The sequence below is a fragment of the Tursiops truncatus genome, chromosome 1 (assembly GCF_011762595.2).
Source record: "Tursiops truncatus isolate mTurTru1 chromosome 1, mTurTru1.mat.Y, whole genome shotgun sequence".
In the NCBI taxonomy this organism is placed as follows: Eukaryota; Metazoa; Chordata; class Mammalia; order Artiodactyla; family Delphinidae; genus Tursiops; species Tursiops truncatus.
This window is the reverse complement of record NC_047034.1, coordinates 172497942-172522556: the sequence shown is the minus strand read 5'-3', so window position 1 is coordinate 172522556 and position 24615 is coordinate 172497942. Positions and strand designations below refer to the sequence as shown.

At 55.2% G+C, this 24615-nt stretch overlaps 1 protein-coding gene across 2 annotated transcripts in view; it reads left to right on the top strand.

The window, feature by feature from the left end:
• Positions 1-705: 705 nt before the first annotated feature.
• The window catches only part of LOC101336082 (kazrin), a 144003-nt gene continuing 120093 nt past the window's right edge, over positions 706-24615 (top strand). Inside the window, exon 1 of one of the 2 annotated variants that reach the window (XM_073795741.1) lies at positions 706-1158. In XM_073795741.1, coding sequence (XP_073651842.1) covers positions 951-1158 — 208 coding nt within the window. In that variant the 5' untranslated portion in view covers positions 706-950. The remainder of the gene's footprint in view (positions 1159-24615) is intronic. The other variant, XM_033842974.2, reaches the window with a different exon arrangement.

The following is a 24615-nucleotide window of genomic DNA, read 5'->3' as shown; positions in this document are numbered from 1 at the left end:
CCACTCGGGGCGCCCAGCTCGTGACCTCCCCTGGGAACCACCTCACCTGCCACATGGCTGCCCAGAGCGGTGCTCAGAAGTAGCACTGAGGATGGACAGGGTGGGAATTCCTGAGGCCCCATTTTATAGATGGGGAAGCTGAGACGGAGGAAGTGCCCCGCACCAGTTTACAACTTCCTCATAGGTGTGGACCATGTATCAGTTTTCCTCCCCACTGGCCCAGCCATTGCGCTCAGTACTGTATGCACTTGAAGGACTGGTCACACAGTACAGGTGAGTGAAGGAGATGTCCCAGAGCTCCCACCCCTTTTCCTGCCCGCTCTTTCCGCCCTCTCCCGGCCACTTTCTGGGGCTTCAGCTCTTTAGCAAGGCTGTCCCAAGGGTATCAGAAGAGTGGAGAGACACATGCAAACTGGAGTACCAGGCAGCTGTCCCCTTGATGCACACACTTGCGGTTTTCAAAGACCTGGATTCAGGCCTGTCACTCCCGACCCCTCTGACACTGGCCATCTTTCTAACCCCGAGTCTCTCCAGGAATGACCGTGCTGGGGGATGCACCGAGCGGCCAGGGCCGGGCCTACAAAGGGGCGACGCGGCCCTCCCCCGGGCCCTGGGGCGAGTCTGGGCGCCGCGGAGGGGCCGGGGGCGGGGCCGGGGGCGGGGCGAGCGGCGTCCCTCGCCAGCCCGGAAGGAGCGGGAGGAGGAGCCGCGCGAGTGAGAGTCGTTCCCACGTGAGAGGGTCGGCGGCCGAATTCTTAGTGTGCGGCGGCCGCGGACCTCCCGGTGTCCGGCGAGACGGAGAGACCAGGTCCGGCGCGCGCGCGCGGGCGGGCGGCGGGGCCGGCGCTCGGCTGCGCCCCGATGCGGCGGCGACCCCGGGGGCTCTGAGCCCGGCGCCCGCCGTCGGAGCCCCCCGCGCCGCCGTGGGCAGCGCCCCTCGGGCACGCGGCATGCGGGCGGCCGACTCTGGCACCTGGGAGCGCGTCCGCCAGCTCGCGGCTCAGGGCGAGCCGGCGCCTTCCTGCGGGGCGGGGGCTGGGCCTGCGCGCCCCCCGGGACCGCCAGCCTGCGAGCCGGGTGCGGACGCGGCGGGGCCCGGCGATCGGCCCCGCGCCGGGGCGCCCTCCGTTCGAGCGGATGGCGACTGCAGCCAGCCGGGTAGGTGCGCGCCGGGAGGGGAGGGTGGCGCGGCCGCAGGCCGGGGGAGGGCCGGGGCCGGGCGCGCGGGGGCGCTCCCGGCCGGGATCGGGCCGCCGCTCGTGGCAAAGTTCTCGCCGCGCCCTTGACCCAGAGCACCGGACGGGGTGCAGGGGGAGAGGCGCGGGACGCGGAGTTAGTCTTAAGCATGAGGGCAGGGGTTGTGGGGCTCCGCGGCCTTCCGGCAAGAGCCCCCTATAGAGTTGCAGAGGGAGGTCAAGGCCAAGCCTGCAGGAGCTGTGCGATCCCGCGGCGCTTGGAGACCCAGGTTTGGGCCATTTCCCGCGCCTGATCTGGGAAGCGTGGGAAAGGGGCCAGCCTCGCGCGAAGTTGGGGAGGCCCCCTGTGACCGCACCTGTAACCCACCTGGCAGCCCCATAAAGTGCCGAGGGGAGCCTTCCCGCCACCCCGCGTAGAGGAAAGTGAGGGCTCGCATTTGCTAGGAGCGAAGAGGTTTCTCGTACACTTGAACGACTAAGGCAGAAAGAGAAATCGCCGCGGAGGAGATAAATGCGGTGGTCTAATTGTGCATCGTTGGCTAATCCGCCTCAAGCGGAGACCAAGCGGAGAAACCCCGTTTGAGTGTTAAAATGTTCCGAGTGGATGCACCCGTTCCATTCCGTTCCGGTCTCAGCTGGTCCCTTCCCGCTGAAGTTAGGTCATGGAGGGTGGGGCACAGGAACCCCTGGATCCTCCAGATTCCACAGTAGGAAGGTGGAAGGACTTCCGAGAAGGGTCTGTCATCATCAGTTTCAAGTTTGAATACTTTTTCCAGGAAAAACGGAGGTGGGGGGGACCACATGATTATTATTTCTTGAACACCCAGTGTGTTCCAGTAATTTATATGCGGTGTCTTAAAATCTTATCACCACCCTGGCAGTGAGGCTGTGTTATCTCCAGGAAGATGAGGTCAGAAAAGGCCGGAGTTTAAGGGACTTGCCCAAGCCCCAAAGCCCTGAAGCCATGGTACTGGAATTTCACATTTTGTCTGTGGATTGACACCAGCATGCCTCTCCCAGGCAGGAAGCTTACCAACTGGGAAACACCAGGCTTATTTACCTAATAATTATTTCTTTCCTATGAGAAAAAAGTCAACTGCCAGGCTCCTTAATTCCAGACTGCCTGTATTGGTTTCCCCAGGAGATGGAATCCTGAGCGTCAAGAGTTCTAGCCACAGGGGCTGGGACCACCAACCAGCTGGCTCTGATTAGCTGAGCTGCCACTGGTGTCCTGGAACAACTGAGGTCTTGGGTCACCAAGGGTTGGGAAGAGGGACCCTGAGGCCTGGAAGGAGCTGGAGTCCCTGGGTGGTTGGCTTAGGGGCTGGGTCTGCTGGAGACAGTCCCACCTCCTCCCCTGTTGCACAGAGCAGTTAGAGACCAAGACAGCTTGGTGTGAAACAGAGCAAAGATGCAAAGAAGCAAATGGGAGGGCTTGGGCAAGTTGCTTGATCTTTTTGAGACCCATTTTACCCATCTGTAAAGTGGAGATATTAATAATCTCGATTAACATTTTGATCATTCAAAAGCTCATGTCTGGGGCTTCCCTGGTGGCGCAGTGGTTGAGAGTCCGCCTGCCGATGCAGGGGACGCCGGTTCGTGCCCCGGTCCGGGAAGACCCCACATGCCGCGGAGCAGCTGGGCCCATGAGCCATGGCCGCTGAGCCTGTGCGTCTGGAGCCTGTGCTTCGCAACGAGAGAGGCCACAACAGTGAGAGGCCCGCGTATCGCAAAAAAAAACAAAACCAAAACCAAAAGCTCATGTCTGTGAATGGATAAAGAAGATGTGGCGCGTATATACAATGGAATATTGCTCAGCCATAAAAAGAAACGAAATTGAATTATTTGTAGTGAGGTGGATGGACCTAGAGACTGTCATACAGAATGAAGTAAGTCAGAAAGAGAAAAACAAATACCGTATGCTAACACATATATATGGAATCTAAAAAAAAAAAAAAAGGTTATAAAGAACCTAAGGGCAGGACAGGAATAAAGACGCAGACGTAGAGAATGGACTTGAGGACACGGGGAGGGGGAAGGGTAAGCTGGGACGAAGTTAGAGAGTGACTTGGACTTATATACACTACCGAATGTAAAATAGATAGCTAGTGGGAAGCAGCCGCATAACACAGGGAGATCAGTTCGGTGCTTTGTGACCACCTAGAGGGGTGGGATAGGGAGGGTGGGAGGGAGACGCAAGAGGGAGGAGATAACGGGGAGATATGTATATGTATAGCTGATTCACTTTGTTATAAAGCAGAAACTAACACAGCAATGTAAAGCAATTATACTCCAATAAAGATGTTAAAAAAAAAAAAGCTCATGTCTGCAAAGCACCTTGCCTGGGTCATAGTTGATACTAATGAATGTAAGTCGTCAGCTTTACTTGTGGGGCACCTGTTAGTGCCCCCATTGACTCAGGTTCCCATTAGGATGTGATGCTGTCTGCTCCATCTCCACCCTCCTGAACTGTGTTGAGATGACATTTGTCTTGTCTTTAAAATACTTCAGTGATCCAAGGCTGACTGTTGGGCCAATGGAAGCTGTTATTATGTACACAGGTAGAAGAGGACTGGGTGGAGATAAATAGGTTTACTTTGTGTCTATATAGACCCCACTTGTGTATTCATAATAACAAAATCCTAATGACATGGTGTAGCTGAGAAATGCCTGTCTCTGAGGTCTGGGGGTGGTTCTTACTCCAGTGGCTCTCTTGGTGTTCCTTTGGGGCAGAGAGCAGTGGAAATCTCCTTTCCTGATCTACGGATGGCATCACTGGTGTGAAACAGGATCAAGCCAGCAGCAGAACAAGAAAGTTCTGAGTTCTCTCTACCCTACCACCCTTCACACTCTTTTGGCGTCTGGTTCTTAAAGACCAAACGTAGTTTCTGAGAAGGTCTGTGGCGGCTGGCATTGAGGACAGCGTGTCGTGGACACAGGTGCTCAAAACCATTGGCTGTCGTGAGGGGTTTTCCTCTGGGAGGTCCTCTTCGCGCTTGGAACCGCAAGCTGAAATTATTGCTGAAATAAACATTTTAGCCAGGCTGTGAGGTGACTCACGCCAGGATCTTAGCACGTTAGTCCCCAGCCTAATGCGATGCTTGGTTTAAGGAGCTGCAAGAGTGCTCTTTTGGGTGATAGCGTCTGGAAATCGGCACTTTCAGGGGTTTGGGGAAGGGGAAAGAGAGATGCTTGCTTGGCGGGTTGGAGGCTTGGCACCCTGACATTGCTCGTGGGGGATGTCCTGATATCGGCAGAGTGACAGACCCTGTGCCGGTGACAGCTCCGGCCTCCAGGGTGGGGCCTCTTCCAGGGGAGGTTACCATTTGCGCCCGGACTAGGGAACAGAGCAGGAGATGCAAAAATTAGACACAGTGTCGGTCTGCGCCTGGTTCTGCCCCAAATCTGTTTGACCCTGAGAAACTCCGTTAACTCAGTTTCCCTGTTGGTGTGGTGGGAATGACTCCACTGGAGGAGAGATTCTTCCAGAGCCCCTGCAGAGTGTTCAGGTGATCGCTGAGCCTTCTGAGACTGAGAACGTGAATGATTCCCTCTTTGACTGTCCCTTCATTCAGTTACATTTCTTGAGCATCTACTCCTGCCAGGCACTGTTGTAGCTGCCAGGGATGTAGCAGCAACGAGACAACTGCAGACCTTGTTTCCATGGAGCTTATATTCTGTGGGAGGAGATTTCCAGTACACACAGGATGTGTCAGGGGATGGTAAATGCTATGTACAAAAAAAAAAGCCAGGTGAGGGGTTAGCGTGATAGGAGCGGGTGCTTTTTAGTATATAGGTAGGTGGTCAGAGGAGAATGAGGTGAGGTATGTGGGTGCTGAGTCCCTAAGGCAAGAGGATATTGCCGGTCGGCTAAAGGAACGAAGTCATTTTTTTTTAGCAGTGTGACTTGTGGGATCTTAGTTCCCCGACCAGGGATCGAATCGAACCCAGGCTCCCAGTAGTGAGAGCGCGGAGTTCAAACCGCGTGGCCCGCCAGGGAATTCCCGACCAAGTCATTTTTTTTTTTTTTTTTTTTTGGCTGTACACGGGCCTCTCACTGCTGTGGCCTCTCCCGTTGCGGAGCACAGGCTCCGGACGCGCAGGCTCAGCGGCCATGGCCCACGGGCCCATAGGCTCCGCGGCATGTGGGATCTTCCCGGACCAGGGCACAAACCCACATCCCCTGTATCGGCAGGCGGACCCTCAACCACTGCGCCACCAGGGAAGCCCCCAAGTCATTTTTTAAAAGTTGTTGGTAAATTAGTATCTTCGTAGACTGGGCATATCTGAAGCCTACCCAGACTACCTTCCTTATTAGCCATTTGAGTTCTTATCTCCTCTTGCCCCTTCCCCTTACATAAAGTCCCCTGGAGGAGGGGACCAGACCTGTGTTTCTGTGTCCTGGCTTTCATTCTGTGGCCTCCCGGGGGCGAGGCTTGGTGGTGACCAAACGCCGAGCTTTGTCTTCATCAGTCAGTCCTTCCGCAACCCAGGGGGAGGTGCGATTGCTCATTTCATCCACAGATGGGGAAACTGGCGCTCAGAAAATTAGTAACTTGACTGAGATCACATAGCTAGTAGGTGTCACAGCCAGGACTTGGTCCCAGATTGTAGACCTCAAAGCAGTGTGAAAAGACCTTGTCTTGGTCTTAAGAAAGTAGGCTTGGGCTTCCCTGGTGGCGCAGTGGTTGAGAGTCCTGCTGATGCAGGGGACACGGGTTCGTGCCCCGGTCCGGGAAGATACCACATGCCGCGGAGAGGCTGGGCCCGTGAGCCATGGCCGCTGAGCCTGCACGTCCGGAGCCTGTGCTCCACAACGGGAGAGGCCACAACCGTGAGAGGCCCGGCGTATCGCAAAAAACAAACAAACAAAAACAAACAAACAAAAAAGAAAGTAGACTCACATTAAGTGTCAGGTCCATTTTTCCTTTAAATTTTTATCTCTTAAAAAAGAAGTTTGTCCTCTCCTTGATATTCCTTGGTTTAAGCAACTCAAGCATTTGCTTATCTTTGTGCCTTTAGCAATTTCCTCATTAGGTCAGCTTTGAGTTATCCCTTCTGTAAAGGATTTCTGCTGGGTTGGTGTGAGGTTGAATCTCCCCGCTGGAATCGGGGATGCTCTTGGAAAGTCACCCACTAGGACCACGAGGGTCTAGTGTGAGCCTCGTCAGTAACGGGGTGGGACAGAGATAATTGGGGTGTTGGCTGTTCTGGACAATCAGGAAGGAAAGTCACTACACTTGAATATATTTCCGATTGGTTTCCCTGGGGAGGTTTCCTGTGGCCCAGCCCCCTCCACCCTGTGTGACTGCTCACAAAGGGGGACTGAAAGTTCCTTCTGCCAGGGCAGTGAGTGCAGGGCACCAGGTTTGGAATCAAACACAACCTGGTTTGAATTCACCAGCTCTACTGCTTACTAGCTATGTGTCCCCAAGCAAGTTAGTTAATGTCCCGAGCCTCAGTTTACCCATCTCTAAAATGGGATCATATTACCCAGCTCAGAGTTGTTGGACAGGCATCTGTATGGTTAGCGTCCTTCATACCCATGGGGCCTGCTGCCTACCTATGCCGTAAAGGGGAGGGGAAATTCCCATTTATCCAGAGTCCAAAGGACTTGAGTGTGTGTGTGTATAAAATTCTTTAAATATTTGAAGTTTGAAATATTGAGATTTGATGAGACAGGTGGTTTTGAAGGAGTGCTAGCCTTCCAAGTCATCAGAAAGGCCTTCTGAGTCATCAGGAAATTTCCAGAATGGTCTTTATGTTTTGTGTAATATTCCAACTTAGTCAACTGGATGATTTGCTAGAACCCTCCAGCCATTCTGGGGAAAGAAGAGTTTACTCCCTTCTCGATCATCTCAAGAGCCACAGGGCACGCATAGCCCAAGGAAAGTAGCAAACACGCCCCAGCTCTAGCCTTTCTCACCTGCGACACAGCCAGTTGGCACAAGTGGAAAATCAGGCACATTGGCGTGCGTACGGATTTTAGCCCCAGCAGATAGGCATACCAAGCGTGTCATTAAAGCCGTCCAGGGCGGTCCCCATGGGGATCCTGTGTTTGTTGTGAGTCACTAAGGGCTCTAAACACTCCAGAGAGGATGGCGAGCCGTGGTTCCAAGGTGTGTGCGTGCAGGTGTGTGCAGCTATGTTGTGTGAATTTACTCTCCGTAAACGCGTTTCGTGTTGAGCACATCAGATGAGTGCCTGTCCAGGAGGGGAAGAGTCAGGATTGCCTCCTGTTCGCACAGACCACCCCTTCCGTTCCCCTTGGGATAGCCACCCTGAAGGTGAGGACTTCCGTTTCTCTTGTCTGCTGTTGGGATGCCTTCAAGAGAAGCCAGTTAGAAGACGCTGATTGTGGCAGTTCCTCAGAGCCCTCACCAAGTGGCATTAGCCCAGCAGGTGCTGTCGCAGCCCCAGATTTGGAAGAAATTAACAGCCAGAAAGGTATGACAGGTGTGTGAGTCCCGCCTGGTGTCCTGGCCCTGAACTGGGTGACGCTGAGCCTGGGCTGAGGAGAAAGGGAGTCGGTGGATTCAGTGGTGGTGAACCTCTGATTGCGTCGTGCTGGGTGTTGGGGACCTCTTCGGGAACACCCACCACCCGGTGGCCAATCTGCAGGTGCTGACAGCTTCGTCTTTTGTCGCCGCCCGGGTTTGGAGGCTGGCTTGGTCTCCCAACTAGTTTGGGCTGTAACTTTATCACAGGCATTGTGTTCAGTACCTTTTAATTGTACAGAAGCTTCAGAAAGCTCTCCCCGGGGGCCTGGAGAGAAGTAAAAACAACAGCTGCTAGTTCCTGTATGCTGTATTCCCTCACCTTACGGCTCAGCCTTGCCGGTGCACTCCTAACTCTGAAGTCCTATGTTCCCCGGCGCAGGGAAGAATCCGTATTTCTTTTGGGTAAGGTCCTATTAATGATGAAGTCACTTACTGAGGGCCGCCCAGGAGCCGAGCACTTTGTTACCTGCATTCCTGTTCATCTCTCCCGGCCCCTGTAAGGCAGCTGGCGTTCTCCCCATCTTACTGGACAGACAGTTGAGGCTTAAAGAGGCTACACAGGTTATAGTAAGCGACTTTTCCAAGCTGCCGTGCTGGCTGCCTGCCCCACTGCTTCGTCCTTGTGGTTTCATTCATCAGCTGACGATTCCCCGACAGCCAGTGGGGCACCAGGCAGAGGCTGTGATGCTCAGACTCATGGGATTTTCTCATCTTTGGCACGCTGTCATCCAGTCAGCCAGGGACAGTCGGGAGGGAGGGCCCCTGGGGCCCAGAGCTGCTCCCTTGGCTCCAGCAGACTTACCGCATGCCTCTGGCCCAGCCGGAATCCAAAGAGACTGGCTGGCCCATGATGGAAGATTCGACCCTGGCCATTTGGGAACCTGGAATGCAGAGCCCTGAGAGGGAAACCTCGGCAGGGATGGGGTCAATTCAGTCCCTCTCCAAAGTGAGGGAACTGAGGCCCAGAGTGAGGAAGGGACCGTACTGCAAGGTGTCATGTGGAGTAGTTTCCAGGGTCAAATGTGGAAACTTACAAAGGCACTTGGATGTCTTGGCAAAGCTGGACGTTCTCTCTTCGACCTCTTCCCTAGCTCCCTCCTGCCTTTTGAAGGGGGGTGGGGCTCAGGCTTTGGGGATCACAGCGGTCTGGGGTGATTGCTAGTGTGCAAATTCTCAGGCTCCACCTTGAGGTTTTGACTCTGTAGGTCTGGGGAAGGGCCCGGGAGTCTGTATTTTTATCAAGTGCCCTGGGTGATTTTTTCTTTTTTTTTTGTGGTACGCGGGCCTCTCACAGCTGTGGCCTCTCCCGTTGCAGAGCACAGGCTCCGGACGCGCAGGCTCAGTGGCCATGGCTCACGGGTCCAGCCACTCCGCGGCATGTGGGATCCTCCCGGACCGGGGCACGAACCCACGTCCCCTGCATCGGCAGGCGGACTCTCAACCGCTGCGCCACCAGGGAAGCCCGCCCTGGGTGATTTTGATGCAGGGTTTCCACAGGTCAGACTTTGAGAACCTCTGCTATTCATCTTTCTGGGGCTGGTTGATTTTAGAGTAAGGAACAAGGGAGGCCACATACTCTGGCTTTTACCCCCTGCGCCCTGACATAATCCTTAGCAGCGTCCTTTTCCCTCCCACAGGTGACCCAAAGTGGAGATGAGGTGCATGGACATCCTAGTTAAATCCCACTTCTTCCTTTTCTAATCCAATTCTCCGCCCCCATCTCTCCCTGCCCTGCTCACCCCCCCACCCCACTCATATTCTCAGAATCTAGCCCGTGTCAGGCTTTGTCTTTGCTCGGATGTCCTGCTCTGCGCCCCAGGCCGCCGCTAGCATCCACTCACCCTTTCACTCAATCAGTATTCCTTCTTGAGCTCCTCGGAGGGGCCAGGTCCTGGGCTGGCGTGCTGAGGAGTCACAGGAGACCACACCCTTGACCGTCCTGATTCTTCAGACTTGGTACCAAACCCACCAGCCCAGGCCGCCCCCTCCCTACCCCACTTGGACCCCTTTGGTTGGTGGTTTGAATGCTGTGCCCATGGGAGACGTGGTCAGCTGAGTGGCCAGTCTCTGCTTCCTCTTGGCATCTCTCGCCGTGTCCACAGTACAGCCGGGAGCCACGGGGACTGTTTCCGTCACTTTATGTACCCTGTGGACTTTCTCAGCTCCCCTTGGTGGGGAGCCCAGGGGCCTGGGTGGCTGACCAGAAAGGAGACTTCCATCCCTGGCATTCCCTGTGGGCTCTGGAGTGGACGTGGATGCCCGCACCACCCCCCCATCCAAGTTGGACTGCTTTCTTCAGTGTGGATAGAAACGGCCGCCCTGGGTGGAGTCTTTCCTCTCTTTTGTACCCTGGGAGAGACCGGGGGGAACCCCTTTTTACAGAAGGGGAAATGGAGGCACAGTGTGATCTCTTTGGGCCAGAGCTGTCTGATAGAAGTCTCTGCCTGTGCTGTCCTATATGGTAGCCATTGGATTTAAAATGTAGCTAGTATGACCACAAAACTGAATCTCAGATTTTATTTGAAAGGCCACGTGTGGCCAGTGGCTACTGTATCAGATGGTGCAGCCAGCCCTGAATCAGGGCTTGATACCACAGATGTGTCTGTGGCCCATCACAGCTCATGAAGCCTGTGGTGTGTTTTTCCACTGTGCTCGTCTAAGGCTGCCGTGCTTCTCCATGTGGTCTCTGGACTGCCTGCGTCAAAATCACTCAGAGCTTGTGTGGTTTTTAAGTTCCTGGACCCTCTACCGGACCTGGACAGTCAAATATCTGCAGTGGTCCCAGGAATCTGCACTTTAAACTCGTCACCTCCACCCCCAGGTGATTCTGATCTTCTCTGAAGTTTGAGAACCACGGGCTCTAGCACGTTCCATCTCTACTCCTGGCGGTCTCCCCAGCCTCCAGTAGCGCCTCGGTACCCTTTTGCTTTTGTCCCCCACCCCAGCCCCTACCACCCCACTTCATGCACCAGGCCGAGGGCTCTCAAGTTAGGGTGCCAAGACCAGCAAATCAGCCTCACCTGAGAACTTGTGAGGAACGCAAATTCTCAGCCTGCCCCACACCTGCAGAATCAGAAACTGGGGGTGATCCCCGCCATCAGGGTCTTAACAGACCCCTCAAGGCGATGCTGATGCCGCTTCAGCTTGGAGCCAATCGCTGCGCAAGACTGCTCTGGGAGGCCCCTTCTACTTAAATTTTCCCCCCAAGTCTCTTCTGTCCTCTCCTCCTCTCCCCCTCCCCTTCCCTCTTCCCCCTTCCCTCTGTACCCTGGCCTGTCCTCTCCCAGCTACCAGGAGCTGCCGAGACCCTTCCACACCCAGGGTCTGCTGGGAGCGTGGCGAGATGATCCCTCTGCCTTTCATAAGGGCCAACGGGGATCCGGGCCTTACCCAAGGGGTGGCCATCACGGGGATGTTACGGGGAGGCAAGCAGAGCGGTGGCCGGCAGCACCCTCACCCCCGTCCTCTCTCCCAGCATCCCAGGTGGTGGCCTCCTGCCCACCCTGTGCCAGAAGAGCAGAGGGCCAGATGGGCCCATCTCCCTGGGGCCCCCTCTTGGGGCAGGGCCCCTGCTGCTTCCCCTGGCATCCATCAGCCCGGAGGAAGTTGGCATGGCTCACAGCTGTGCTCGACAGACAGCGCTTGTCTATTTCCTGTCTTCCCAGTGTTTACAGAAAGCAGGGGAGCTGGAGGCCGGATCAGACGTGACCGTGCTACTTATCCGCTGTGGGACCTTCCTCGTGCAGGTCGTTCCCCTCTAAACCCCAGTTTCCTATTCCATGAAATGAGATCTGTAGTGCCAGCCCGGCTTAGCTCCCAGATTTGTGGTTGCTTTTCACCCGAGCCCTTGGACGTAGATGTGCTTTGCACACTCGGAGGCACTTTACAAAGGTGGTTGGTACCACCTCAGTGCTGGTGAGGGCGGACCTGTGCCTCGGGGAGCCGACTCTCCTGGTTAGCTTGGAACTTTCCTGGTTTCAGCACTGAAAGTCCCACATCCTGGGAAACCCCACAGTCCCAGGCAAACCAGGACAGTTGGTCTCCCTAGCTGTACCCCAGTGCCATATGGAAAGTGATCCCCTCCCCGACCCTGCCCTCCCAGAAGTTAAGGCATCACCTCCCTGACTCCTGACCCCCTCTACCTTTGCTGATCGCATGGACCTTATGGCCCTGCCCTCACTTGCAGCTCACTTACGTCTCTGGGCATCGACCGATGGCCTGGATGACCCACCACCCAGATTCCAGCTGAGCATGTCTTTATTAAATCACATCTGCCATTCGTTTACTTATTCGCTCACTGGATAAATACTCATCAGACCCCGACTGGGTGCCTGGTGCGGACAGGCTGAGCCACGCCAGCTCTGCCCTCGCGGCGCTTACATTCTGGAGGGGTTTTCTGCCTAGAACGCCTAACTGGAACCAGAAGGATGCCCTTCCTCAACCTCTGCCTGGATGCAACAAAGCTCCTCGTTCGTCCACCTGGCAGGTGTTGAGTACCTGCTCGGCCTGGGTGTGGTGCTGGGAGCCGCGAACAATGTCGGCCGCTTTCCTGGCTCCCGTTAAGGGGCTCAGGGTCTCCTGACTGTCCCATGAACCGGCCAGCTCGTTCCCACCCCTCAACTCTTCTTCTCAAAGTCCAAATTGCATCCTGTCCTGGCCCCATGCCCCCTTCTGCACAGCCTTTCCTGCTCATTCCAGCCCCTCTGTGCACAGTCCTGCCTTGCCGTGGGCGCGTCATCTGGAGACCAGGTCCTGCAGGAACATTTCTTGAGCGTTAGGTGGGGCCTTCCTCCTGAACTGGACCCGCGGAGGGGGCGGGGGCCACAGGGCGCCTACGCATCTGCCTCCCTCCGTATGCCTGGAGCACACAGTAGGCTTTCAGGAAACGCTCCGAACGGGAGGAAACACGCAGATGTGAATTTCTCAGCTGGAAGAACCTTAGGAGACATCGAATCTGGCAGATGTATTGGCGCACCTTTGGAGGGGCCTCACCTGGCAGGTAGGGCAGCACCTGGAGAACACCTGCAGCCCCACCAGTAATTGTTGGGGTTTGGAGGGGTCAGTAAATATATCCCTCTTTCCTTCTGGAATTTGGGACCTGCCAAAAGATAGAGACAGAAGTGGGACAGATAGAGCACGTGGCTTGGGTGCTGCTGGCCCCGCTCCCCTGCACGGGACCCCGTTCACAGGCCCGGCAGCTACAGGCCCGGATCCAATGACCTAAGATAATGAGTCCATTGGGTTTTACTCCTGGCCCTCGTCCTTTGTGTCACCTGGTCATTGTATCTCCATAAGCAAGTGGACAGTTCACCTTTCCGTTTCCAGAATCTTTGAGCGTGGTAGAGCCCCCGGAGTTCTTTTGTTCATTTATTCTGCAAATAATTATGGTGCACTTGTCTGGACGAGAATCCTTCTTAAGTATCAGGGATATAGTCGTAGATAAAACAGTCCTGCCCAAAACATGGTCCTCCCCTCGTCAATCTTAAAGTCAAGGACATTTTCAGAAAATTAGACACCAGAAACTCTTTCTGTGTTTCCATTGTCATTGAAAACTTCCTGAAATGCCCTTTTGCATTCAGGGAGCCTGGACAACTCCCTTTTTGGAAGTTAGGCTTCTGCAGACCTTTCGGGTCCTAACTCGGAAGCTGAGCATCTTAGGACAGGTGGTTGTACTTGACCCTACAACTCCCACTGCTCACATGTAAGAAAATAAGAAGCCATTGCGTCAGGGAGTCTCTTCATTGTTTGCTTATTTGTCCTCCAACCTAAGCCAGAATCCTAGTTAACTGGGCCTTGCAGCTAGCTGGGACCTTGCTAGAGGAGGTTTGATTGTGTGTTTGGGCAGCTGCAGGAGTGTTTGAAATGACCAGCAGCTCCTCTCCCTTCTCTTCCTGCTGGCCTGTTGGTGTCGGCATCAGTGACTTCCCCCAAAGGCCGTGTGTCCCTGCGTGACCATCTCCCCAAGGTGACTGGACTTCTGTCTGCGGCCAGCCCTGATGACCGTGGGCCAGAGCCCCACCCTCTTGCTGTCACCAAGCCAGTTCCTCCCTCCTGCTTACTGGGCTGACTTGCTGGTTCTGTTCTCTGGGTTCTTTTCAGAGACTTACTGTTTGCCAGGTGGACAAACCAGTGTTCTGAGTAGTCGTGCACTTAGAGGCACCCTAGCTCCTCCCCCACTCCCATGTCACTGAAACACTGTAAGGTTCTCGTCACTTACGTGCACTCATGACGCAGGGGAGCCTGATCTAAGCACTCCTGCTTTGCAGGGTGGCCTGCATTGAACGACCAAGATAAATTAGGTACATTAATCACCTCATTTTCCAGATGGAGTAACTGAGGCACAGGGAGGTTAAGAAACTTGCCCCAGGCCGTCAAGCCAGGAAGCAGAAGAGGTAAGATTCGACTCGAGTCCAGCTGGAGCCCAGCTGGAGCCCACAGTAGTCACCACCCTCCTGTCCCTGCCGCAGCATCACTTGTGTCCGTCCTGAACTGTGGCAGAGTCTGAAGTGAGCAATAACAAAGGGACTCTGTCCCTGAAGGTGCCAGGCCCAGCCCTGGTGGGGAGCTCCTTGTGGCTGCCTCCCTGGGCTGGGCAGGGTCCTTGTAAAGTGTGAGGGTCATGGGGCAGCTCTGCGAAGTCCAGCCAGAGGCTCAGGTGTGGTGTGCTCCAGGTGTGGTGTCGCTGACACAGCCTGTCTTTCCCAGCGCTGTGGGTTTCCTGCTTCTCTTGGCATTAACGTGTTAAAGATAACAGAGGTCATAGGAGGGTTTGGCTACTCTCTCTGTTCACCCTGTGAGCTACGGAGGCCTGATCACCAGCGCTCAGGGTGGCATCCGAGGCTCAGAGAGTTTCATGCTTAGAGCTCGATAGCTATTTGTTAAAGAAAAAAAACTAGCTTTGTATTGTTTGTACTTCTTAGTTTCCTACTACCTTCCCAGAGAGTCATGTAGTTACAGGAGTATTTGAGTTGCAAATGATAGAAACACTGCTGGAACTGACTCATAGAAAGGGAAATCAGTAGCTCCCCCTAACTGAATTGATCAGCGGTAGGTCAAGCTTCAAGCGTAGCTGCATCCAGGGGCTCAGATGAGGTCATCTCCCAGCTTTCCTTTCATCTGTTTGGCCTTTATCCTTTCTAGTGGCAAAAATGACCCCTCACAAGTCTAAGCAACGTTTATCTTTCTTGGATTCCAGTGTAGAGAGTCCTTTATTCCCAGTGTTTCTAGCAAAAATCCCAGGACTGACTCTCATTGGCCTAGCTTTAATTATGCAACAGCTCTGAGCCAATCACTTAGTCCAGTAGGCAGGAATGCACTGATTGGCAGGCCCAGATCATGTGCCCTTCCTTAGAATAGGTTGGGGTAGGGGTTGTGAGCTTCCAGGGAAACGCACTGGCTGATGGTGGGGTATCAGACAAAGGAAGGTCAGGGAGAGTATTCATCCTGAGGAATGGAAGCTGGGAGGCAGTTGTACAAGCTGTTCTCTGCAGAATGTGAGCTGACTCCTTCAGCCAGTGTGTTTGTGTGTGCCCCTCGCTCACTAGGTGTTGTGAGATGCAAAGGAAAGCCTTAGATGTAGATGCTACCAGTTAATTATTTTGCAGGTTTTCTTGAGAACCTACCATGGGCCAGGCCCTGTTCTAGACCCCTGTGGAGGAGCTAGGCTTTCTCTTTTGTCCGTTGTTCCTTCTGTCTCCCCTTTTCCTTCCTTCTCTATCTTCAAGAAGCAGCTGGACTCTTGCTGTCTCTCATGTTCCTTCATAGTCTCCTGGGCATAAGTCATCACGACCCCTCCTTTCTCTCCCTCCCATCCCTCTGTTTAAGCTTTTTTTTTTCAAATCACACCTGTCCCAGGCGGGCTTGCAGGAGGACCCCTGGACCGTTGGCTTCCTGAGTGTGGGGCCTGCGTGGGCTTGATTTGAGCACCCCACACACAGCGTGCCTGCTTCCCTGAGGGCCAGCATAAACGCGTGCGGTGATGGCCCCCTCGTCAGCCTCCTGCCATGTCCCTGGTATTGCTGAGTGCGCCGAGGTCAGCGGCAGCAGCGAGGGCTTTGGGCCCTCCAGACGGCATCTGGCTTCTCTCAGCCTTCCCATAGGAGTCAGATTTTCTGGGCTGCATCGCTTGGCCATCTCCCTGGAGAGCGCTGACTGCTTCCCGCTGGAGATGACCTGAATTTATGGCATACCCAGCAGGAAGATGCTACCTTCTCACAGCAGGGTAGGGAGTGGGCAGCCTGGGAAGCTAAGAATTTAGCAAAAGGGCATGGTTGGCCTGCCTCTGCACCTGGTGTTGTTTAGGGCGTAGGTGCGGGCTCCCTGTTTCATTCCATATCAGCCCCAGGAGGAGAGCGAGGCTTCACACTAAGGCAAGTCCCCGGACCTGGAGCCCTAAATGTAGGGATATTGCAGACTGTGTACCAAGTGCTCGGGGCCATGGAGCCAGACTGCCTGGGTGCAAATCGTTCCCAGCTCCTTAACCCCTGTGAGCCTCAGTTTATCCATCTGTAAATTGGGGGCGCTAATCCTATCTAGTAGGGTTTTGTGGGGATTAAATGCGATGGCCCATGCACAGGGCTTTGCATGGTGCTTGGCGCGTAGTAGGTGCTCAGGAAACATCATTTCTCTTAGCCTAATGCCGAATGGGCACTGGAGCAATACAAGGCTCACCGGAGAGATGCCAGTTTGCACAAGTCCAGGGTCAGTGACCCGCAGGAGATAAAGTCTTTGGAGCAAAGGTGAGTCTTGTCGAGGAGACATTTTTGGAGATGGCATCTGCTAGCGCTTTGCTCCCCAACTCAGAGGCAGCTGTCAGAGACTCACAACTTGTGAGAAGCCCACACCGGGGTCTTCAGGGACACTGCTTCATCTTCCCAAGCCTCGGGTTCCTCATCTTGGCATGGGAATGAGGGAAGCCAGCCGGCAGAGCCTGGTATACAGTGGGTGCTTAATAAGTGGAATGATGGCTTTCTTAATGCGTCATCTCAAATGGGTTGCAAATAATAAAATGATGTTTGGGAAGCGTGGGGTCTGGTTGGTGTGGGCAGTGCTGGAGGTGCCTTTCCATGGAGGGGGGGGGGTGTGGGAGGGCGTGTGCCCACCGGGCACTCTTCTGCCTGTTGGGATATTGAGTCCTGGCCATGACTGAGCTTTTACTTTGTTCTCCATGGCACGCGGTGCAGATCCGGGCACCGTGCCTAGCAGTGAAGGGAGGCACGTGGTTACGGAGTGGGGAGCAGGGGCCTTGGGGAAGGCCTAGGGCTTCACCCCTCACAGCATCAGGACTGCCAGGTTCAGTGGCAGTGGCTGAGCCTTCACCCAGCCTGGCCAGCCCCAGAGAGGGCCCTGCCTTCCGCTGCAGGGTTCCCTGGCAGGGGTGCGCCAGTGTTTCAGAGCTCACACCGCGGGCGCTCAAGTCAAAGGAGGGCTGCTTGTGAAGGCACAAAGGCAACCTCGAGAAGCCCAAGGCCAGCCACGTGGGGTCTGGCGCCAATGCTGGGAGCCTGGAGCAGTGCCCTCTCACTCCGTCCCGCCCCCTAGGAATTTCCGAGGATTCTCCCTAACTGCCTGCCTTGCTTTACTGCTCTGCCGGGCGTCTGCTCTTGCAGGACCTTTCAATCTCTGAAATGCCTGGGAGACAGAGAATCGGATTGGTCCCTGCCTCATCAGTAGTCTGCAAGACCCTGGGTCAGGTGACTAATCAATCATCTGCGTGTGTCAGGGCGGGCGGGCTCCCTGTATGCAGTATGGAAGGTGGTTAACTCAGGGAAACAGACTGACCCATCGAGTCCCCGGCAGGTGTTCCTCCTGAGCTGGCACCCCTGCAGGGACTGGAAACGTACTTCCTCTCTGGCAGCCCTTACGGTCTTTGATTTGTTTGAAGCATTCACTCACTGGTACATTGAGCCCCAAGTTGATCTCTTTGTAGCATCCACCCTTGGCCCGTGTCCTACCATTCGAGGATCTTACACGCTGAATCTATTTCCTTGACACGCCAACCCCTCTGACGTGAGAAGACAGCCACCGTGGCACATGAACCAGTACACCTTCCTGCACCAGCTTCCTTTCTCTAAGCATCTTTTTCCCCAGCCAGGGCAGAGCCGATTGCGCTGGGGAAGTTGGAGGACAGGATGTCTTGCCGTGGTGCGCCCAGCTTGACTAGCCTTTGACTCTCATCTCCCACCCGGAGCCCTTTGTGAGGGCAGAGAGAACTTCTGGAGGCCGAAACTTCCCTTGCACATCCAAGGGAAGAATGTTCCCCAGACTGAGCCGTGTGTTCCTGGCTCTCCTGATGTTTCTTTAAGAGGACTCTGCGGGAGCCTGAAGACGTCAGGCGGGCCCTCCGGGCAGCAGGCAAGGAGAAAGGGAGCTAGGAACTCCATGGAATGCTCTTAGGGCAGGTGGGGCCGACACAGTAGCCTAGGCCAGGCCAGGGCTGTGGAATTGGGCTGCAATTCTGCACCCACCCCTGCGCTGACAGCTCTTAGGTCAGAAGGAGCCCCAGAGACATCCAGTGACAAGTTCACGTACTCCTTTTGGGATCCGTAAACAGCATACACGGCCAAACGAACAGCACTCGCCTCTTGGCGAGAGGGTCCTGTCGACATCTGCCTGCGGCCAAGGGGTTACCAAAAGAGGAGGGTGGACCGAAAAGCAGCGCGTTAAATGCCAAGCCCTTGAAAAAGGAGATTGAATTTCTCTGCCTGGAAATGTTTAACTTGAGTCAGCCGCCTCCCTTCCAGACCAGGCCAGCCTGGGTTGGAGGTCTGGTTTCCGCCCCGCCACTTCCCCCAAATTAGCTCTTTGCAGGTGTGCGTGCAGAGCAAATGCTCATTTGGAAGGAGATTTATAGGTTTCTCCAGAGACAGGAGCAGGAACGATTTCCTGGGCAGCGGGGTTATCCTGGGTTAATTTTCATGATTATGGAAAGGATCTTAGCTGAAGACTCTTGGGCCCTGCCTGCCCGTGGTCTCTGCTGAAATCCGTGCTGCCTGCTCACCTGCATGAGGGCCAGAGGGCCACTGTCCCCTCGTCCCCTGCCTCCTGGGTTTGGGCTTCACTGCCTGGGGTCTCCTGGCTGAAGAGTAACCGGAGCTTGCATGGGGATTCCTGGAATGTCGGCAGCTATCAGTAGCTAGCCTGACAGCTGTGCCGTCTGCCACCGGGGAAGGAGTGACGTCACGGGCCTGGCTGGCGAGCCACCTCAGTTCCAGAGGGACGGGACAGCAAGTCCACAGCACACGGGACTTTTTCTTGTTACAAGTCGAGTCCCAGTGCTGCCACCTGCTCCTGGTTAGGACACCTGCTGCTGGTTAGGACACCTGCTTCTTCAATCGGCTTATTTTCTGCTGCTTGGCCCAACCGTGGAAGCAGTTCTGAAGCATCCACAAAGTGCGGGGGGTGTGTGTGTTTTGTGTACACCCGCACTGGGCCAGCCCTGTACACCCCGCCACGCGTATCTGTTCTCCTTCCCCTCAGACAGCCTCAGTGATCCACACTGTTTCAGGTGTGTCAGGAAAGATGTGTGTGAAAGGCCCAGATATTCCAGGTTTGAAGTTTGTGGACTGGGGAGAAGAAAGAAGAAAGATCTAGCAGTTCCGCCCAGCAGAGTAGGGCAGGAGGAGGCTGGCTTATGAGAATAAAAGACAGTCGACCCTTGACCGACATGGGTTTGAACTGCTCGGGTCCACTTAGACGTGGATTATTTCAATAGTAAATATTACATGACTGCACCATCTGCGGGTAGTCGGATCCACCAGGATACGGAGGGCAGACTGTGAATTACACCCCAGTTTTCGACTGTGTGGACAGTGGGCGCCCCTGTCCCCTGAGTTGTTCACGGGTCAGCTGTCTATAGAACAACAAAAAGTCTCTGACCTGCCCCAGACCATTCACATCCAGGGTCACCGCTCTCATTCTGTTCGTTCCTTTATTCAAGCTGGACGCTTTGATTCCGCCGTGGCCGAGCCTAGAACCTGCTATTCTTTAGTTGGAGTCATTTTCTCTTGGGGTGCGGGGGAGGGGCGTGGAAGAAGACGGCGTCCAAGAAAAGCATGTTTGGTCTTGAAAGCACCTCTGGGCAGGGGAGCGCGGTCCTAGGAGAGCCTCAGCCTGCTCTAAGGGTTCCCCTGCCCCAAGCTCATGCCCTGGGCTCACCTCAGCTCTCTGGGCGCTTCTTGGGCTTAGCTCGTGGGTCAGGGCTCTTCTAGGTGCCATGGCACATGATACGCGGCTCCTGCCAGGAGCTGCTCCAGAAAGACCTAGAAGGATGCCGTTCTGTACAAGAGATTTCCTTGTCTGGGCTGACAGGGTCATTTGTATTCCTCCGAGAATGACAGCCTAGGCTCTGGTCACCATCAGTGGAAATTCTGCCTCGCCTCTCTGTCCTCCTACTTGTTTTTAAGACCAAGGGGCTGGGACACGGCTGTGTGTTCTGTCGAACTGGGGGTGAGCCGTGAACGCGTGCGCCAGTGTCGGGGGGGGCGCAGTGTGGTGGTGGCGAGCCATGGGGTTTTTCCAACTTACATTTTTCGAATAGTTTTCTCCTCTGCACTCCCAAGAGGCCGTACGCGGAGTGCAGTAAGCGTTTGACCTTTGTGAAATGGTGGAGAGGGCCAGACAGACGGGGGAAACGTTTGGTGGCGAGCTGGCGGCAGCTCAAAGCAGGAATTCAAGCTGCATCTCTGCCTTTCTCAGCCCGTAAACAGGCGAAAGTGAGGGGGGCGGGCGGCAAAAGAGAGGGGGCTTCGTGCTTCCAGACTAGGATCTCGTGGGCCACTTCCTCAGCAACAAGCCCCCAGCTGCTGGGAGCCCCACTCGGGAGACCTCTCAGCAAGGAATGTTCTACCTGGAAGTTCAGGTCAGGTTTCCAGGAGAAGCCCCTGGGGATCCAGGGACAAGGCTGCTGGGCAGGGGCTGGTCTCAGAACCAGAAGGCAGTGGCTCCTGGGAGGGGGAGGGGGAAGAACCAGCTGGCACATAGCGCTTGGCCTGTGCCAAGCACGGTTCTTTTATGGGTTCGGTCCGTGCGTGTGTCTATGTGGACTCTATGCGTGTAGTCACTCATTTCATCCTCACGACAACCCTGTAAGATGGGTACTGTTATTGCCCCATGTTACAGGTAAGGGAACTGTGGCAGAGAGAGGTTAGTAAGGGACTGGGACTCAAACCCAGACCAACTCGCCCCCAAGGTGTTTCCGGCCACTTAGACCACGCTGCCTCTCAGCCCAGGTGTTCAGCGAGCATCTGTCAAAACCGGAAGTCAGATACGCAGCTTATGCGTTCAGGTTGCGTCTTCCCGCGCGGGGAGAAGTTCTGTCCACAGATGTAGTAACTCAGGGACTTGAGTTTGCCCTCTTCATCCCACTGCTCTCCCTTCCCCCCCCCCAAAAAAACCCCATTTTCTGTGTCTTGATTATATATTTGGTTCACAGACAACACTGCTGAAACTCCCCAGGGGAAATAAGGTCATTTTTCTAATCGATTTTGTTCATTTTAAATCCTGAAAGTTGTACTCTGATGGGAGGAGGGACACAGTCGTGGGGCCCCCATTGGTCCTACTTTGAAGTCTCAGAACCGATGACTGCAAAGGCCTCTGGAGACTAGATGGACCACTGCAGAAGCAGGGGTGCCCCAGGCCCTTTGAACAGACTGAGGACCTAGGAGGACAGGAATGGACCAAACAGTCCAGAGAGGCAGGGGTGTACCCAGGAGTCTGCACAGGTGGGGTGGGAGGGGCTCGGGGGGGGCCAAGGTAGGAGAAGTGGGCCCAGGCCTCGCACACCTTAGAATCCCTGGGTGAGCTGGCTGAGGGGAGGAGCCATGCCTTGGGCCTTAGTTGACTGCCCCTTAATGAGGACAATAAAACCCACCATCGTAATCTTGCCAGGGGTTTGGGTGATAAACATAAGAGGAAGAGGTGAGAGCACTTTGAAGAAAAAGTTACAAGCACTGTATTCAGCTTAACAATATCAGCCGGAATGCAGGCAGCCTTCTGCGTGTGAAGAGGCCGACTAGTTCCACGCCGGGCAGAAGGCCTCCCGCCGGCCTCGCTCGCTGGCGTGCCTCGTGTGCTTCCACTTGAGCTCTGTCTGTTAGGATTTGGGGTGGGGGGGCCCTGGGGCACAGGAAGGAAGAGCATCCTGAGAAGAGGTGTCGCAGGGGGAGCCAGGCAGCCCTGGTGACCGTGGCCCTTGGGCAGGCCCTGAGTCTCTGCACCTCAGTCTCATCTCTAACACGGGCATCGTGCCACCCTCCGAGGTTGCTGGGATGCGTGCCCAGCACGTAGAGCTTCCCCGGTTCCTGGGATGCCGAGCACGGCTCCTGGCCTTCCAGCTCTAGGTTGCTGAAGTACAGGCATGCCGGAGACCCAGTAGGGTTTCCTGTGACCCAGCCCACGTGGACCGGCACTGCTGTTTCTCAGCCCAAGGTAATTTTTCAATTAACTCCATTGGCTGGAAACCGGGGCGCCCTTGGAGTGTGGGAAAACGTTCCAGGCCGGAAGGGGCCTCCCCTCTGCCCCCGCTGGCTTGGGGCTTGGCTCCAGAGGGAGGATCCAATTTCACATCAGGACACCAGGACGTGATCCCAGTGCCCCTCTGAAAAATCCCACATGGCGCCTTCTGGAAGCCCCTGTGGGCTCCGCGCTAGCGGCTGGCCTGTCCTCCTCCCCTGCCCCCTGCAGGCTCCCCGACCCGGGTTCCGGCGGTGAGAGCCTCCAACGGTTTCATTGCTGACTTTATCGCTAAACAATTCAGAAAGGCGGCCCTGCCAGTTTTCATAAGTGAAGCATTTGAAGTATGCAAAGCATATTTTATTCTTTGCTGGAGCAGCTGCTCGGTGGGGCTGGAGAATAGTCAGGAGCGAGTTACATGGGTCCGTGGGCCGCCCTGCAGCTTGCAGGCTCCGCAGCCTTGGGCGCCTCCCACTGCAGGAGCCCAAGACGTCCTCTTCCCTCTCCGCCCCCTCCGTGGGGTCAGGCATCCTCTCGATGGCATCGGAACTGGCTGCCAGCATCGGCTGAGGGCTCGCTCTGTGCCAGGCCCCTTCTTGTCACAGCAGCCCTGAGAGATGGATACTATCGTTACCTTCATGCTTCACATGAGGACACGGAAGTGATCTGCTGGGGCCCAACAGCTACTATAAAGGACAGAGGCAGGATTTGGTGCCGGAATCACTGCTCTTAGCCATCACTGTTGTGGTTTTGTAGGTGAGGAAGTTGAGGGATGTGGAGGTCGAGACGTAGCAGGAGACGCCCATTCTTAGTTCGCCTTCTGAAGCCACTTTTGAGACAGTGAGTCCTCCAGGTTTGCTGTTTGTCCAGGTTGCCACCTGGACTTGGTTTAAATTCTTCTGAAAGCCCGGATCTGTTCGAGATACAGATCTGAAGATGCGGGAATTTCAGGCTCGCCGCCCTCGTGTGCTGGCGATGCTAGGAGAGCCCCGGCTGGGCCCTGGTCGCCCACTTCCCTTCTCTGTGTAATTGTTTACATCTGCGGGGGCCTTCGGCATGTTGAACATGTTTCGAAGCATTTAACCCCTGAGTTGACTGATGCCTAAGAAAGGCTGAGCAGAATGTTCCAGCCAAAGCGTGTTTCCAGTTTGCTTCCAGGTTATAGTGGCCAGTGGCCTAGCAGTCAGGGCTGTAGATTCCAGACACCTTCCTTTGGGCCTCAGTTTGGCCGTCTATAAAATGGGGATATAAATGTCTTTCTTCCCCCAGGCTTCTTAGGAAGGTAGCTCTCCTGCCGGGAGCCAGGCCTTGGAGAACCCGATCTCTGACAAGAGGGACGGGCAGCTTCAGTCTGCGCTGTGCATTCTGGTAATGGGTGGAGAAGGAAATTGAGATGCAGGTTTTTTGCTGCTGACTCAGACTCGGGTGGGAAAGAAAGCAAGGTCTGGGCTGTCCCCCTGCAGTCGCAAGGCCTCGGTCAAGTTGCTTCCTCCTGGTTTGCAGTGAGCTTTGTGCTCGCCGCGTGGATGGCCTGCCGTGTCACAAGTTGGTGGGTGTAACCAGTGCTGGGCCTTCTTTCTTTTTCCTCTTTGTGTTTTGGTAATTTTTTTCCCCCGGAGGGTGGAGAAGAGGGAGGAGGGGTGGGAGGAGAGAGTCCTGCGTGGTGAGGGCGGAGAGGGAAACAGGCAGTGCTGCCAGTGGTCACTGTCCCTCTCCTGGATTTGTTCCTTCAGGAGCCAAGCCTTGGGGACGGGAGAAGCTTGTGGTGAGAGCCAAGGCTGGGGGACCCGGTTGTTTTCACCAAAGTTCGAAAAAAGGCCCAGTTCCAGCCCTGGCCCACTCTTTGTCCTGGAGTTTAGTTTGAGAAATATGTACAGCATGGCATTTAGGGCTGGGCGCCTAGTCCAGTTCGGAACGTGAGCTTTGCAATCAGACAGACTTCTGAGTTGGGATCCGCTGTGCCACCGGGACCTGCTCTGTAACCTTGAACAAGCCTGTCCACCTGTCCTGGTCTCCGTCTCTCCACCTCCGTTTGCATGTGCAAAATGGAGAGAATGCTAGCACTGCTCCCAGCGAGAGAATTCAGTGGCCCGAGGCTTAGGGCCAGGCACATAAGTCAGCACCCAAACGGGACCCAGAGCCCTCAGGCCGAGGAAGGCTGCGGGGTCAGTGCTCGCAGACCTCTTCGGGTGGGAGAAGAGGAGAAAGGCTGATTCGGGTAGGAAAAGTCTGGAAATGGCCTTGAGGCAGAGCTTGAAAATTTGTGCCTTCCAGGGTTTCAACCCAGGGGGACTGGTCACTGCAGTCAAAGAAGAGCTGGAATTAAAGCTCACGTGGGAGTAGGTGCTCGCTGGTTCTGCGGAGGTGAATTCCATTGTCCGTTTTGCTTGTGTGGTTTCTGCAGGACAGTGATACAGCTTAGGGTGCTTAGCACATAGCAGGTGGCCTTTAAGTTTCTGGGGGTGCTG